Source organism: Ambystoma mexicanum, chromosome 3q (genome assembly GCF_040938575.1).
Source record: "Ambystoma mexicanum isolate Mex_15411 chromosome 3q, UKY_AmexF1_1, whole genome shotgun sequence".
Classification (NCBI taxonomy): domain Eukaryota; kingdom Metazoa; phylum Chordata; class Amphibia; order Caudata; family Ambystomatidae; genus Ambystoma; species Ambystoma mexicanum.
Window position 1 is genome coordinate 286301487 of NC_090926.1, and position 16889 is coordinate 286318375.

Consider the following 16889-nt stretch of genomic DNA (forward strand, 5'->3'; position numbering starts at 1 on the left):
TGGCGAACATTTCCTTGGATTTGCAGATTTAGCTTTAAAAATAGCTTTTTTGTAAGTCGAAGAGATACTTTTGAATTCTCTAAGGGTGAGATCATTAGGCGTGGATTGCCAGTTGGTTAGGGACAGGCGTTTGGAGTAGCGTAGGGCAGATAGTTCTTCGTGTACCAGGAGTTGGTATGCATAGATTTATTTTCTTTTTTTTCTTCGATCGGGGCTATAGCATCGATGGCTTTAGTGAGGGTGTGTGAGTATATGTTTGCGAGGATGGCAGGGTTGTTGGCAAATGGGGGTTTGAGTTCAGGAGTATCTAGGAGTGGGAGGAGGTTGAGTGTGGTCAGCTTTTTAGAGCTTCTGACTTTGGCTGGGGAGGCGTATGAAAGTGTTTTTGTGGTAGGATTGGTGGGGATGGTGAATTGTTTACAATTGTGATCCATCCATGGCTGGGCCGAGATGTTGATGATAGTAGATGAGCAGTTGTGGTCTGTGATCCAATCAATGGTGCGCCCTTTACAGTGTGTAGGCTAACCCTAGGTCAGACAGCTCTATAGCTAGTGCTGTGGCTGCTTTGTCCTTAGGGTCATACATGCCTAGGTTGCGGTCCCCTAGTACATTTTTTTGGTAGAACTCATAAAAGTTATTACTTAGAATTTGGAAGAGACTCTTTGGGTAGTCAGGGGTGGTCCCGGCGGTCCGTACATGGCAATTATATTTATGGTGCAGTTGAGGGAGATCATTAGCTTGGCATGGAGGAGGTCTGTATTGTTTTCTCCGGGGGGGGGTTGCATAGTATCAATGTGAGGCTTTCCTTGGAAATGAGAGCTACACCACCACCTTTGGAAGTCTTACGATCTTGGCGTAGGATGGTGCATCCCTTAGGAAGGGCGAGCGAGAGAGCAGGGCCCGAGACCTCATGGAGCCAGGGTTCTGTGATGGCTAGTAGGTCGAGGTCAAGAGAGGTGATGAGGTCATTGACCTCGAGGGCGTGTGCTGGGAGTGAGCAAGCATTAATGAGAGCGCATTTAAGGGCTGGGTTTGGGGAGTGTATTTTGAGCGTGGGCAAGGGAGTATGAGTGGAGTTAGGTCAGTGGTAGTGGTGCCAGTGGAGCTGTGGGTGGTGACATTCGCGCAGGGAATGGTGGGTAGGGTCGGTAGGTGGGAGGGGTTACCCGGGGAAAGGGAAGTGGGTAAGAGATTGCTTAAGGCGGTGTGCGGTGGAGATCGGGCGAGGATGTGCGGTGGTGGTGCGAGAGCCGAGTCTTAAGTTTCTAAAAATGTTAGGGAGGGGGCACTCATGAACGTGATAGGCTTAGTGCGGGGTCTCAGTCTTGGAAGTCTGGTGAGGGGGATGTGATTGACTGGTTTAAACGGGCTGTGGGAGCTGGAGGTGGTGTTTTTAGCTGGAGTGGGTAGTTTTTCGGGCAGAGGTGGCAGGGCGTGAGTATTTGAGGGCAGCATGACGTCGGTGAGCCAGAGGGTTGCTAGGAGGAGGATCCAGGTGCGGGTGATGCGTTGTGTTCCAAATATGTAGTGGGTGTGTGTGCGATTGCATGGGAGAATTGGCCTGGCCGTAGTGTAAGTATATATTTGAGAGATGGGGCAATACAGGAGTGGGGAGAAACGGTGTGTGCACCTGATGTCCGGGTTTGTGTGGTACAGGGCGTGAGGCTGGGCAGGTGGACACGGGCGCTGACTGACTAGGCGTGGTGCTAGAGCTTTCTCTCAGACAGGTCTCCTGTAGAAACACTATGTCAAGTGACGAGGTTGTCTTTTTTAGAGAAGAGGTGCTTGAAGCTTTGCTTGTTCGAAAAACCCATTGCAAAATGTGTAAATGAATGATTTACGGATGGCTACTGATATGAAGATCTGGAGATCAATGCTCCTGGAAGCCCAGCCCAATCATCCCCTGAATCCACCCTGGGCGTCATTGTCACCAATTCAATGTATTGGCGCTTGTTAAGGGTCAACTGTGAGCAAGTCACTCTTAAAGGCAAAAAAGGAGACTGCCTGTTCTTTATATGGGAGGACATCTCAGTTATTCTGCCCTCATGGATAGACTGAGCTATAGGAGCTTCCCTCAAACTAAATCCCCGAGACCTACGTTGGTCTCTAGCTGTTAGCAGTACTTGGATTACCAAATTAGATGGAATATGCAATTGCACTATATTAAATCCTTAGAGTGACAAATTTGGCGTGGGCTATGTCCGTTAAACACTGTATCGAATCAAATAACCTCCATATGTTTAATCTATTCAGCATAAACACCTCCTGACAATACTTAGTCCTTTAAAAAAAAAAGGGTTCAAAAAAAGCCCAGAGTCATTTTTAGTAACCCCAAAGTGTAGCAGGGTCAAATTAGCCATTGAATGAAATCTACTCTCAGGTGTGTTTACATTTCTTCAATCCCTATGTGGGGATTGAAGAAATACCCCTCCTCCTGTAGATTGGTCCTTTTCTAAGACCGTATGCTGAATGGTCTGCTCACCCACCCGTCGAGCATTCATGGGACAGCAGGATTTATTGCTCATTATTCTCTTCTGCTCAAGGGACTTAAAGACAGAAACATATGGGTCTTGTAAATTATCTCCAGTATATGTTCTTTTTATAAAGTCATCTCTTAAGACTTAAGGGGCCATGTTACTAGGAACCCCTTCTTTCATTTGAGTAGTCAGAATGGATACCATCCGAGTATCAAGGAACTTTCAACAGATCTTCATCGATGGGTGAATCAAACCTGCATTCGACAGGCGGGCCAGCATCCTCCTCCCGAAGATCTGCAGGCTCAATTGTAGCAACTTTCGTTACCGGTTTCTTTTGAACGCCCTTCGGCTTTTTCCCCTTAGGCTTATCTTCATTAGAAGGCGGCAGAGGAGAAAAGGTACGAAGACATTTCCTGGAGCCTGACTTCAGATTTTTCGGTTCTTCCTTTTTTGAGTCAATTTGGCTGTACCCCTATTTTTTACCAAATATCGTAAAAACTTGCTGAGGGGAATCGCCAACTAAAATTGGCTCAGATTGTACAACCTCATCCATTATCACTTGTGACCGTTCTAACGAGGAAGTAGTCTCAGTACTGTCAGGGGCCACAGGAGGAATCGTCTGTAACTGCAACCTCAGTGAGTCATCAGGTTGGGAAAAATGCCACACTTGAAGGGGAAACTCCAGTGGCACAGCCACCGACGAGTGGAACTAAGAAACCAACAGGCCTCGCCTCAAAGAATGTTCAAAGTCAAGTACCCCTCAATATCTAGAACTTTTGCATTAAGAAATGCCAGAAGGGAGACTTGATCCGAGATCTTCTTGTTCAGGGATTCATACAAATTTACTAGAAGTAGCAACGTGGTATTCATAGCCGACAGTGTCGTCTCCATCATAGGAGTAGCTGAAGCGGGAATGCCAAATGACCTGTGTGCAGTTGGGTGAACATAAAAGCCCGAAGAGTTCAATAAAGAATCCGTAGTATTTGCATGTAGAATGGGAGAGCCGGAAAGGTTAAAATCCTCAATCGAAGGCAAGTCATCAACTATTGGTTCTTTAAGTGCCTCGGCACCCATGAAACACAGGATTCGTCAAGAACCGTCATGTCACGGACAAGTTGTGTTTACGTTACGAGGTCTCCCCATTAACAGCGACACACAGAAACGTATTGCTGATTACGGCAAGCAGAGGTACAGAGAGCATTACGAGATACATCAGCTGGTTCCCGAAGATTAGCCCGCAAGACGATGGTAGGACGGACACAGAGGGTACTGGCACGGAGTCAAGGGGAAAAGAAGGGAGATCCTCTGACACTGCCTGAAGTTAGGTGCGTGGAGGCATGGGGGCAACTCACCACCTGGGCCCCACCAATACATGTGTGAAGTTTGGCTCACATTCCACCACGCACCTAACGTCGGGCAGTAGCATCACTCCAGGAACCTATAATCAGATGGTGACGTTTTCACATCAGATGCCAGAACTCTCTTAAAAGGGGATGTCATGTGTGAATTGCTCACTGTGTTCTGCCTTTTTGGGTCACATCACTTTGCATGGTGGCAGTCTTGGCTTTGCTTTATTTATTATAATTGTACAACTCATAATTCCCTACTCACCTGCATTTGGGGAAGGGTGACACCTGCCCCGGACTCAGTTCACACTCACGCTAAGCTAAGCCTCTATCCCTCCATATCCTTCAATGGGCTGTCACCAGCCAAAAACATCACATTTCACACCCTTTGAAGTCTCAATGGGTTGAGGGTTATGTATGACTACAATTAACAGAATGCAAAGCACATGTCCCACGTTTCCCATGGTCCTATATGAGATGGACCATGCAGATCAGTTTTTTTTCCTTTGGATTCTGAGACTTGTCGTTTTTTCTTACACATTTGAAATTTAGGAAACATCCAAGTCCCAGAATTCCTTTTTTAAAATAGGGCTGGGTTGCCTTCTCATGTATGGCCACGGAAAACTTGGAAGCTCTGGTAAAGTGATGCAAGATACATATGTGTCACAGAGCTGTCAAGGGGCGATCATGCAGTCGTGGTTTCATGTTTCCATTCTGAGACTGGTGGCCCGGTATTTATGGCGGGAAAAGCAAAACTGATTACCAGAATGCACATAAGACTGGATGACTCGCTCTTGAGCCAGGTCACTTGGGCAAACCATGACCCGAGTGACACTTCCTGGCCAGCCCTTGCTTCCGAGTCAACTGTTTTCTGGGGTTTGTAGTTTCGTTTTTCCAAATCAAAGCCTCGACCGGAGGAACCTCTCGCTCCTCATGAGCCGATTTGGGCGACTAGAAAGTCATGCCATAATTTCTGAGATGCAAAAACAAGCAGCTGTAAGTCCCTCGGCAGATGAGGGTTGGCCTCTTAAGATAGATAACGAGACCCCCTGCTGAGAAGCGAGATCCCACTATTCGGGGGTGTCCCCTGGGCCGCGCCGGGGCCTCCCGTGATCTCAGGGGGAGGGGGCGGTGGCCGTCGTGCTATGTTAGGCCGCTGGGCCCTTTAATTGGTTGCGAGTGCTGCCAGTCTCGCTCTACTCGGCGCACCTGTGGAGCCTCAGCACTTCGCCTACCGTCTCCCGCGCACCTGTTCCTCTCTGACGTCTGCAGCCTCTTTTCTCCTTCATGGCGGTTTTTGGGACCTGTCTGTGCGGGCGCGGCGGGCATTACCCCTACTTGGGAGGGTGTATTTGCCTCCCGAGGAAGGTGTTCCTGGAATTCCCTGTCCAGGTAGGAGAGGCCCGCCACGCTCCCCTCAAAACACGTGCAAAAACGGGCAATACCAGCTGCCGTTCGCACGGCGCGGGGCAACAACCCCCCCACGCATAACAGTATTAAGTGCACTCGAAAGAGCGTACGTTGAAGAAAACCGGCATGTAATCTCGTTTTTATTTTTTGAGCCTATAATGTGTGGGGAAAAGGTGACTTTTAGGGTACACACAGATCACTGCAGCAGGATTTATTAATAACATGACTCCCTGTCGCCATGGACACCGTCCCCCCCAGTCCTGGGCTATCATGTATCCCCAGTGGCATGCTGGGAGCTGTAGTAGTGGATCATCCAAATTAATTAAATAGAAGCAACGCCCAGGGCCGGAGCAGGGTGTCCCCGTGACATGGATTTCTCAGGAGCCCTTAGTTCGTATTTGTCCTGGGAACTATGGCTCGTTGGATGCACACTGAGTTCACCACGTGCATTAATGCACTGAGCATTATCCCTGGCCTAGTCTAATGCTTTCTCTCGTCCCTCTCTGAATGCTGAGTGCCCTATGGTTGGACGATGGCTTTCGAGTCCGGAAGTGTCGCCGTGTCCTCATGCATATTCTTTTGACAGCTGCTGCATTCTTCAAATGTCATTCATTTTCCAACCACAAACCTTTCCATTCATCTAATTGTTATGGAAAATATGCAAATCCAATTGTTTTTGTTAACTGACACAGCCCTGGAGGAACTGGGGAGTATGTTTTGATCGTGAGCGTTCATGGGATTTGATGCCCAGGTCCTGGGCCTGGAAGATCCTCTCCCAGTCCTGTTTTTATGTTTCTTTGCACTTGCGGTTTTTCTCCTCTCTTTCTATTCACAACTGTAGGACTCAATAATCCCGTAATGTAAATTGGAAGGGGTGATCGCCCACCTACGATGGGAAAGACATAACGCAAGCAGCCTGGAGTAATTTGGAGGAACTTTTCTGTACGACTACGTATTCAACGTTTATTTTATTTCAGTTGTAGCTTGGAGGACACACAAATTATCTAAAACGTAGCCTCGGGGCACTTTGGTGATATATGGCGGTGTGCCGTGCCTCTGAAAAAATTGGCAGCTAGATAAATCCTTAGCCTTATGGAACTCTTTCAGCCGTGGCATTTTAGTCGCCACTGCTTTGCATTCTGGGACTTGTAGTTTCGCTGTTTCTGTTATATACTTGGGCCTACAAGCCCTGACATGGGAAGTACCGTTGACTAAAAAAGCCAGAACGCTGCGAGGGCATCACCCAATGACGTGGAACATACTCCTCGAGATGGATTATGAGATTTGGAATGGATCGATTATCAACAAAATAATCGATCATTTCCCCACCATACGTCACAGAAAAAACGAAAACAAAGGGCATACAGGGAACGTCTCATGACAGGTGAGAAATTCAAACATAAAATGACAACTGCAGCACAAAAAGTCCAATATATAAGAAACCAAAAATGTTATGTTTAAACATCAGTGTTAAAAACCATGCACGTTTGGCAGAGCCAGGTTCATTTTGCATTAACGGAAGAAGGCAGCCATGTCACTAGATAGCCGGGAAGAAGGGACACGGGGCAAGGCAACGCCTCAGCTCTGCCCACTGTACCCATGACTCTGAACAGCCAGTCCCCGGGGTGAGAACCTCGCGCACACATCTGGAAAAATGCACAGCGTCGCCCTTTAAAAACAATACACACCGGTAGAAGTAAAATGTGCAGCCTCTTAAAATAAATCGGTTGGACAAAATGTCGTTGGCCTGGCCTGTGGATCCCACTTCTGCAGTAAACTTAAAAACTGGCTGTGAACACACACTTTAATACTTTGAAAGCAGTAAAGGAGATCTTAAAAACGCCCCTGTTGACATGGGGGCAGGCTGTGCAATGGACCCTTCCGTTTTTAATAATTGGGTGTGTACTGAGTGCAGAACTGGCATCGGGAAGTAATGGAACACTTTACAATCTTGGGGGGGGGGGGGCATGGGGGTGCTAGGGAAGCAGAGAAACAAGGGTGGAGGGAGGGCAATTTGTCTGCAAGATACCAGGGGAAGAAACAGTGGGGATCCGATCACCCAGTCTCAAATAGGGAGAAGGGCGTGGACCTGGGCGTTAACGGAGAGCCGCTCCTTCACGAGGGTGGTCTTGACCTCCTTCCATATGACTCCATCGTGCAGGTTATAAGGTGTGGAAAGCTGATGAAACGGTGAAGGAGGGCCTGGCCATGGAACAGCGTGAGAAGTGGCCATGCCCTGGGCCCATTGAAGTCTGAGCACCAGCTTTGCTGACTAGAAAGGTTTTCGTATCCTACAGGACAGGAGAAGGGTCCAGATTGCAGTCCCTCGCAGCACCCCGGGCAGGGCAGTAATATCCTACAGGACAGGAGAAGGGTCCAGATTGCAGTCCCTCGCAGCACCACGGGCAGGGCAGTAATCTCCTACAGGACAGGAGAAGGGTCCAGATTGCAGTCCCTCGCAGCACCCCGGGCAGGGCAGTAATATCCTACAGGACAAGAGAAGGGTCCAGATTGCAGTCCCTCGCAGCACCCCGAGCAGGGCAGTAATATCCTACAGGACAAGAGAAGGGTCCAGATTGCAGTCCCTCGCAGCACCCCGGGCAGGGCAGTAATATCCTACAGGACAGGAGAAGGGTCCAGATTGCAGTCTCTCGCAGCACCCCGGGCAGGGCAGTAATATCTTACAGGACAGGAGAAGGGTGCAGATTGCAGTCCCTCGCAGAACCCCGGGCAGGGCAGTAATATCCTACAGGACAGGAGAAGGGTGCTGATTGCAGTCCCTCGCAGCACCCTGGACAGGAGAATGGTCCAGATTGCAGTACCTTGCAGCACCCTGGGCAGGACAGGAATATCCTACAGGACAGGAGAAGGGTCCAGATTGCAGTCCCTTGCAGCACCCTGGGCAGGAGAAGGGTCCAGATTGCAGTCCCTCGCAGCACCCCGGGCAGGGCAGTAATATCCTACAGGACAGGAGAAGGGTCCAGATTGCAGTCTCTCGCAGCACCCCGGGCAGGGCAGTAATATCTTACAGGACAGGAGAATGGTCCAGATTGCAGTACCTTGCAGCACCCTGGGCAGGGCAGGAATATCCGACAGGAGAAGGGTCCAGATTGCAGTCCCTTGCAGCACCCTGGGCAGGAGAAGGGTCCAGATTGCAGTCCCTCGCAGCACCCTGGACAGGGCAGTAATATCCTACAGGACAGGAGAAGGGTCCAGATTGCAGTCCCTCGCAGCACCCTGGGCAGGGCAGGAATATCCTACAGGACAGGAGAAGGGTCCAGATTGCAGTCCCTTGCAGCACCCTGGGCAGGAGAAGGGTCCAGATTGCAGTCCCTCGCAGCACCCTGGACAGGGCAGTAATATCCTACAGGACAGGAGAAGGGTCCAGATTGCAGTCCCTCGCAGCACCCCGGGCAGGGCACTGAATTCAGTCCTGGTTTCTCTGTTGCATCGAGACTTGCAGTCCTACGTGTATAACGTCTGTGAAAACAAAACCATCAGAGTGGCACAAATAGGAGAGGCCTGGCAACTTGCGCGAGACAACCCGAGAACTCGGTGTCCTTGCTCTGCCTTTAAATGACTTCGTTTGTGATCAATGATGTGTTTTTGGATGGGAGGCGAGGGGTGGGATGGGACTTTCTATCCTTGGGAATGACTACTTGCCTCCTTTGACAAGCAGAGTGGCCTTTGGTGAATTCCGCTTCGATGAGGGGGTGCAAGAGCTGTGAATGTCTGGCTTACAATCCACCTCCTATCCCTGTGCGACCACTCTAACACTCCCAGAATGCTTTAGTTGTTGCCTTCACTCCCAGAATGCTTTAGTTGTTGCCCTGGGCAACTTCAGCTCAACACATTTGGTCCTTAGCACCTGATATCGACGTTTTGAATAATGCGAGGACAGGGCGAGAACGCTATTTTCATTGACTTGGGGGGCCTTGGTCACTGTATCTGGGTGGGATTTCTGTTACTCGATGGTTGTGTGAAAGTTCCCCTTTCTGACTGCTCGGCAGCAGTGAAGGTCACTTGGAAATTGAGTGGCTAGGCTCGTCCTCCTGATGCCAGAGACTTGGGGCGATGGTTCATCTGATTGGCCGCTGTGGAAGGCAGGGGTTGTTGAAAGAAGCGGCGAGCGGTTGATGGGATCCAATCCTTTCTTTGCAGGGGGAGCAGCCTCTTCGCCAACTGCCAGTGAATGAAGCCCCTTTTGGAATGGGGGCGGGGGGGGTCGTTCTTTAGGGCTCGCTTTGTCAGGGAAGTGAGGTTGCATCCTACATTGGTGTTCTATAAGGCTTGGGGACTTGCAAATGGGTTTGTTGCCATATTTCTTCGTCCTGGTTTGAATTAACAGTCTAACGTCACCTCAACTTCTTCACCAAGACATGGGATGTCTGGTGAATTTTTCATAGATGGATGTCAATCGGAGGCCTTGATGCTTGCTCCCTAAAATCGACTGCTTTAAGGCAGCAGGCCCTGATGGGGGAAACTAATGCAGCACTAGAGACTGGATCGTCTACAATTTCCCTTTTTTGTTTTTGTATATTTTCGGGAAGGGGTATCATTTTTCTTTTCTTCACCCCTTGCTAGAATCCCAAAAATACGCGCGACGTGGAAGAGTAGCCGGACTAAACCAAATAACATAAAAAGGTGCCGGTGATGATCTGGATAGCTAGGGTTTGATGCTCGAGCAAGACCTCCTATAAAACTCCTTTCATGCCGTCTAGAAAAGTCAGATCCGAAAAACTTTGACCCCTATCAACTAAGGGGCAGTCATGGTTCTATCCTGCTGTCACAATATGGCAGTGAATCCTTCAAAGGGCCCTTTGATGCATGGGGATTCTTTCTTCATGGGATCAAATGTCATCTACTATTGCCAATGGCTCATTATCCGTTTTGGATCTAACTGCATTGCAAGGATGGGGTGACAGTGATTCAGTAGGACCGTTTCTCAGTGAGCTGTCCAACTAAGGCTGGAATGGTTTAAGATTGGGTTATAAATCAGTCCCATCTTCTTTAATCTTTTCACACCTAACCTTTCCCGTTTCCTCGCCCAAGTGCACGGATTTCCACTTAAGATGGGAAACGATTCCCTTTTATGCTCTTTTGTACGTTGACAATCTTGTCCTCGTCGTCCAGTTACACAGGACAGCGGCCATAGTGTGGTGATCTTGGAGCCCGCTCTAAGTGAACAGATCATCCAGTCCATGTGGTATGGTAACGAAAGTACATTAAAATGGTGGATCTGGATTGCTAGTCCCCTAGGGCTGTTTGTCGCCGGCACAGACCCTGCGGCGGAACAAATCGATTATGGCAAATGGCCTACCACTCACTTTAATACATATTGCTTGGGAAGTGCGGCAATGAAACCTTCACGGCGCCCGATGGGTCCAAGGTGAGTTATTTTGCTGCATGGGGGTGGGAGCTATGAGATGTCCCTAGCCAAGGGAGAGGTTTTGAAGTGCGTTCAGAGTCGCCCTTAACACCACCTCTTCAGTTACTAGACTTTAAGTGGGCCAGAGTTCAAGATCACCCGTGTCCTGGATGAGCTGGCTTTTGGGCGAAGCTGTTCCATGAAGGGCGCTCAACTCCCTCGAAGACCTATATATTGCAATGTGCTTGCCCTCAGTAACTTTCCCAAGATCTCTTTGCCGGCATTCGGGGGGTGGAATTACTGGGGGCGTCCCTCGCTCATTGCAAGTGCTCGTAAGCCTCTTGTTCCTATCATCCTGTCGCCATACGTGAACAAATTCAAATTCTGGTTTTGTTTGCTTCTGTGAACTGGCGTAGCAGAAATGTTGGTCCTTACTTGCTCTACGGTTGATTTCAGAAGTAAAAAGTGTCATTTGCTGTTCATCCCTGCTACGGACCTTGCCCTAAAGCTTGCTTGCTTGCTATCAGTGGTGCAGACCTTTGCCTAGGCCCTGTCGGACTACTCCCATCTTCGCAGTAGACGGACGGGAAGTCTTCGAAGCACTTGCAACTTCCTGTGCCATCGGACGGAAGGCACCCAATAAATACCGTGTCTATCCGACAAGCTCCATTTTATCAGGACTTGAGAGCAAAAGTTCACTATTGCAATCCTGTGGCACAAATGATAGCGTGGTCTGGATAAGGTCAGGTCATAAGAGCATATGCCGAGAGTAAACTTCTAACATCCTAGTCGGCAAAATGTTTCCAGGAAGTGCTGTGCTCTCCGCTGTGCACCTGTTCACTTGCGCTCAGCTCCCTTACTTTTGCCCAGCCATTCATGGGGTCCACTTAGCAGTTCTGTACAATGCCTCCTACTACTAGGCTGAAAAATACTGTAACTATCTTTTGTATATGTACGTTTTCCTATTGATGGTTTAAACATACATACTAGTTTTTAATTTGATTCCTATCCCTATTTTGGATAAATAACGTGGCGTCCAGTAGAGACCAGCTGCAGTGCATGATACATACGCCAGTGACTGATCCAGACACACAGTGGTCTAAGGGGAGAAGGCGACTATACACAGTGGTGATGGAGTCAGGGTGGCCCAGGAGCTGAGTCATGTGCTCGAATAACCAAGGATGAGGGAGGCGTTGCGATACTGAGGGTTCTTCCTCCACACTCGAGGTGGCGATTCATGGCATCCTTAAATCTGTATTGCTTGTGTTTCTGAGCCCTCTGGACCATCTTTGTACTTTCTTTTTTTGATTCTGTAATATTCTAAGCTGCATGATCCTGTTTTCCTCTTAACTATGGAGACCTACAAGAAATATAGTTATTTGAAAAGTTGCATTTCCCTGTGTAACGCAGCAACTTTGCAGGGCAGAGGAGTGCAGGGGTGGCTGTGGTGTGGCCGTGCAAGCGGAATGGAAATTGTAACACAATGCTTCTGCGTCACAATGCGAGAGCCACCACCAAGGGGGTCTCGGCTGCAGTGCTCCAATCTCCTGTTTTGCTTCCGACAGCGAGACTCGGAAGGCCTATGGAAAATATCCCCAGAATGAAGGGGGGGGAAAGCCATTGTACTCAAAGTTGCATCACTCACATTAATGATTCCAAGACACTCTGAGAACTGGCATAGAAGGCTGGCGAGGCTAAATGCTATGGCAAGGGTGGGACAAATAAGGATTCCATGTCAGAATTCTGAAGGGTTTGTGGTCCGGCCTGGGGGTTCCAACCACCACTGAATATTCCTTCCCCACTGTAGCCTTACTGGCACCGCGCCAGGGTGTGCTGCTTCTACAGGCCTGATTTACACCCAGAGTGGGCAAAAGCTCCAGTGGTTCTTTATCTTGCCCTGTGTGTTGCGCCCATTGATGATTCTTGTCCCCCCTGAACTGTCTGCAACCGGAATGGTCATCCATTGTACATGTTTGCGCTTATTCTTGAGCTTTATTCTCCCCACCCCTACCTGGAGCCGTCTCCTGCCATGTCACATATTTCGAGCTGCCATCCAGCCTGAACTTTCCTTGGCTCAACCTAGTGGCAGAACAAAAGAAAAAGGGTATTGTGAGGCTGAATACTTGGTTGACCTACCACCTGGCAATGCTATCGGCATGCATTGTCTGCACCGCAAGGTTCTTTTTAAATCCTGTGTCATTTTAATCACAATTCTTCTTTTTCTTCATACTAATCCCTTTTCTTCGTCATGGTCCTGGTTTTAGTCCCGTTTTTAGTCTTTTTTTTATTTTTTTTGAAAGAATTTTAGTTTAGAATTTTTTCCCGCGTCTCTAAGACCTGTCAGTCAGTCTCACTTTTGCTACCTTACGCCCTCTCCTCCCTCCCCTGTGCCGCTTCTTGTTTCCTTTCTTTTCCCATTTCCATATGTCCTTCTTCTTTGTCTGCTTTTCTCTTGCTTGCTCTCTTTATCGCCCTCTCGTTTGGATGTATGATGTAAGGGAAGGTGAGCAAAGAATACACGTCTGCATCAACGGTTTGTCAGGGTGGATGCTGAGAGCATAACATGTCATGTAATCACCAGCACGCCCTGTTAAGCTGAAACGATCCCCCGCCCCCTCCCTGCAAGCCTGTATATGGATATGTGTGGTATTCCTACATTTTGCAACCAAGGGCCTTGCTTGATTGTAGGGTTTGAGGTATGGAGGATTTTAATCTATGTTCTTGTGATACTGCATGCAACAGTGGACTAGAGCAGCTGCCTTCACTGTCCCGCAGGTAAATAATAAGGCCAGAAATTGGCACATGGCAGATCTTCCTTCCATCGGTTATACTTGGAACGCTTGAATTAATGTCGCTGAGCACTCTATCTTGTTACAAATGCTTATAAAGAGCTAGGTACCGTCCTGCAGAGTCTCATGTATTATGTGTGCATTCTATTTGATGGGTAGAGACGTAGTAGTTGGCCTGTTGTTGGTTGCAACTTTCTTTTGGACATCATTTATGGGAGGAATCCAACCATCCGCATGGTGGTGCGCACTCGTCTGGGCTTTTTTAAAATTTTTAAATGAATTGAATGATTGTAGATCAACCTCTGGAAATGTGTGGGGCCAATCCGCACACATTTTCCTATACTCGCCGCACGACTTACACATAGACACTACTCTGGGTGGACACAGCCTCCAGGTGCAGTCCTCCCTGTCATATTTAGTTGGAATCTGATCAGTGGAGTACACAGTGCATCTCAGAAGGGGGAGGGCCAAACCTTCCTCCTGCCATGGCCATCCTAATATATATATTTTATTGGTTAATTATTAATCTTAAAAAAAGGGCAACAGAATCTGCTTCCAAGAAGCTGTGAAAGTCTTACAAGGAGTCCCACATCAATTTACATATCTCATTTGCTTCCAGAAGATCCTCGTTGTCCTGTTGGTGATTCAGAGTCTATGTATACATATATAAGAATAATAATAAATCTAATTTTTATATAGTTAACTTATTTCTGTATTTTTGCGTCGGTTGTGTTGGAGCAAGGATTCAGTAGCACAAACTCAATGCATTTCATCGCTGCAAGGATCATGCTCGTATTTTCTCCTATTATGAGTAAGTCCCACCATTCCTGTGAGGTCAGAGACCTAGTTTGGTTGATGTAATGTCCCAGATGTAGCTCTCTTAAGTTCGTGAGTTTGGGGCACTGTACCATTAGATGTTGGAGTGATTCAAGTCAGTTATTTTCCCTCGCAGAATTTGCATCATGGATTGTCGTTTGTGCTTCTGCTCTGCTTGTGAAGAACTTCGCCCGTCGGTAATATTTTCAGTCTAAATCTTAGGAATAGCTCACAGTAATGTTTTGAGGGGAACTTCGTGAGGTACTTTAAGGAATTGATGGAACGTCTTTCATGAATGAGTGGGATGGTTAAAACCTATTTTGCCCTTGCTTGTTGAGTGTATATCCAGTCCTGTTCTGTTTTATTTTGTTAATCATGTTTGGATTCTGTGTTGGTGTGACATCTGTGGTTCCCATGTGGTCTAGTCAGCTTATGCATTTCTCGTTCCAGTTTCTTAGAAGTTCCTTGGATTCACTGTTTAAAGGGTAGTGGGTGTGGTGTAATTCCAGAGCGTTATAGACTCCAGAGCGTTGTAGACTCCAGAGATTGTAGGCCTAGCTCATATCTGATTGAAGAGATGGGGAAACTTGTTTGGTAATTTTAGGGTGCGTCTCCAAAAAAGGCTGTCTACTGTCGCCCTTATCTGCCATCGTAGGTTGAGCAGTGTTTCTGCTCCATATGTTACAATGGGTTGTACTTTTTCTTTGTAAAAGAAGTACGAGAGGTGTCATCGTGAATTTTTCTTACTTTTTTAAGATTGCCTGTCTTGCCGGTTGTTTTTTTTTTGTTTTAGGATTTTGTACCATTCGCTTTTATGGTACGATTTACTAGGACTCCCAAATACATGATTGATTCCACTTGTGCAAGCGTTTCACCACCCAATTTTCTCACGCATTTTCTGCTGTGCCTTCCCCTTTGTTTTTTTTGTTCAAAGAAAGTTCAAGATACACATCTTTTTAATATTAATGTTTAGATGATTTGCATTGGTATATGCTAGAAGGGTGTTCAATCTATGCTGCAGCCCAATCTGGGGTTGGCCCTTAGGACCAGGTCATCTCCGTAGATGATCCAAGGGATGTTGATTTTGGATATTTGGACGAAAAGCTTGCAGCAAAGTTTGTGATTCGTGTGGGTCCGATATATAGGTTAAATAACGATGACGCCAGAAGACGCCCTTGTTTTAAGCCTCAATGTGTGTAGATTGTTGGGTGATATCCCTGCCTGGTCAGTCTTACTTCAATCGAGGTGTCGAGAGTATAGAGCTATTGTGACTTCTAATGGCTCGGGGAGTCCCACCTCCCTATGTAACTTCCACCACAGTTTAAATGTTAACCCTGTCACGCCTGTTCAAAGTCGATATCACATAGTAGATTGACCTGGTTTGTATCGCTCTGAGTTTGGTGGATTTGGTAGAAAAAGATTCAGGGAGGGAGGTTCCCACTGCTTTCGTGAGCCTGTTTGTCTCTGGTCTCTACGTCCAGGTCTCACTGCCCAGTTGTTTAGGTCTCGGAGCAGAATGGAGCCAAAGATTTTGCTCGTAACATCTAAAAGGGCGATAGGTGGTAGTTATGCAGATTTTCTGTTGCCCTTTTTGAATATTGGGATTATTATTGCTCGTTTCCATGAGCTCGAAATGCGTTGGATTTGTTTCAATACAATAAGGATGAATTCTGCCCAAGCTCCTGTGCTTCTTTGAGCATGCTGTTGGTCAGGCCATCTGGGCGTGGGGCTTGTGAAGCGCTAAATTTGGCAATGCGCATTTTGATGTCTTTGATATCGCAGTCGATTTGCCATTCCGATGCTGACTGTGGGAGTTCCCTTTTTTGTTCAAATTAGGAGGTAGGCGTGTTACTCATGCCTGTTCTGTTAATTTATCGGCTTGTGCTGCTATTTGGTCATAGCCTTCATTGTTGATTAGCTCCCACACGCTTTTTGTATTTTGATTATTGCAAGCTTTTAGCATCTGTTCTGCATCATTTTGGCTTTGGTTTAAATGAGTCAATTCCTGTATTTGTGTTTTGCTCTTTTTCAAGAGAGGATGTCGTTGGTCGTGGCCTACGTGGTTGAGGCTTCTTATTCTTCTCAGATCTGGCTGCAGACTTTGAATTTTTTTCTTTGACTACTTGCGTATTGTACTTGTGCGTTGCCATGGCTTTCCTTGTTTCTGCCATGTTAGAATTGATGTAATAACCAAGTGCATTCTGGACTCCCATTCTCGTCTCTTAACGCGTGGACAAGCTTTCCAGACATTATAGAAATATCAGCAGGACGTATTCTCAATCTGTTCCGACCCAGAGAAATTGCAGTGCAGTGTTAAAAAGCGGTCTAGTTTTTGTCATTTCTATGTTGCAAGTCAGTGCAAGTAAATTATGGTCGCTTGTTAGCATGTTGGATTATCTTAAAATGTTCTACCATTTGATAGCAGTTGGTAGACGCACAAATATATCGTCCAGAATGTCTGTTGAATTCCCTCTAGACCAGGTCCAGTTGGCTGGTATGTGGCCCCTAGTTTGTGCATTAAGCATGTGTAGATTGTATGCTGACATTTCTTGGTGCCATCTGGAGGCCCCTCCTGAACAGCTGGTTTATGGTATTGGGTTCCCTTGCTCACTTATGAGTCGCATATTTAGGTCACCACACAATATGATGTGTGGATCCTTATGGTCTATTAGTACTTCATCCA

The 16889-nt window shown here is 47.4% G+C and overlaps 2 protein-coding genes across 6 annotated transcripts in view; one reads left to right on the forward strand and one right to left on the reverse strand.

Moving 5' to 3' along the window:
* Positions 1-16889, reverse strand: part of DGKA (diacylglycerol kinase alpha) — a 542794-nt gene that overhangs the window by 252406 nt on the left and 273499 nt on the right. The gene's annotated exons all lie outside the window — the stretch shown is intronic.
* The window catches only part of PAN2 (poly(A) specific ribonuclease subunit PAN2), a 1309324-nt gene continuing 1297451 nt past the window's right edge, over positions 5017-16889 (forward strand). For both annotated transcript variants that reach the window (XM_069653787.1, XM_069653789.1), the window contains exon 1: positions 5017-5215. In XM_069653787.1, the coding sequence (XP_069509888.1) occupies positions 5111-5215 (105 nt within the window). In that variant the 5' untranslated portion in view covers positions 5017-5110. The remainder of the gene's footprint in view (positions 5216-16889) is intronic.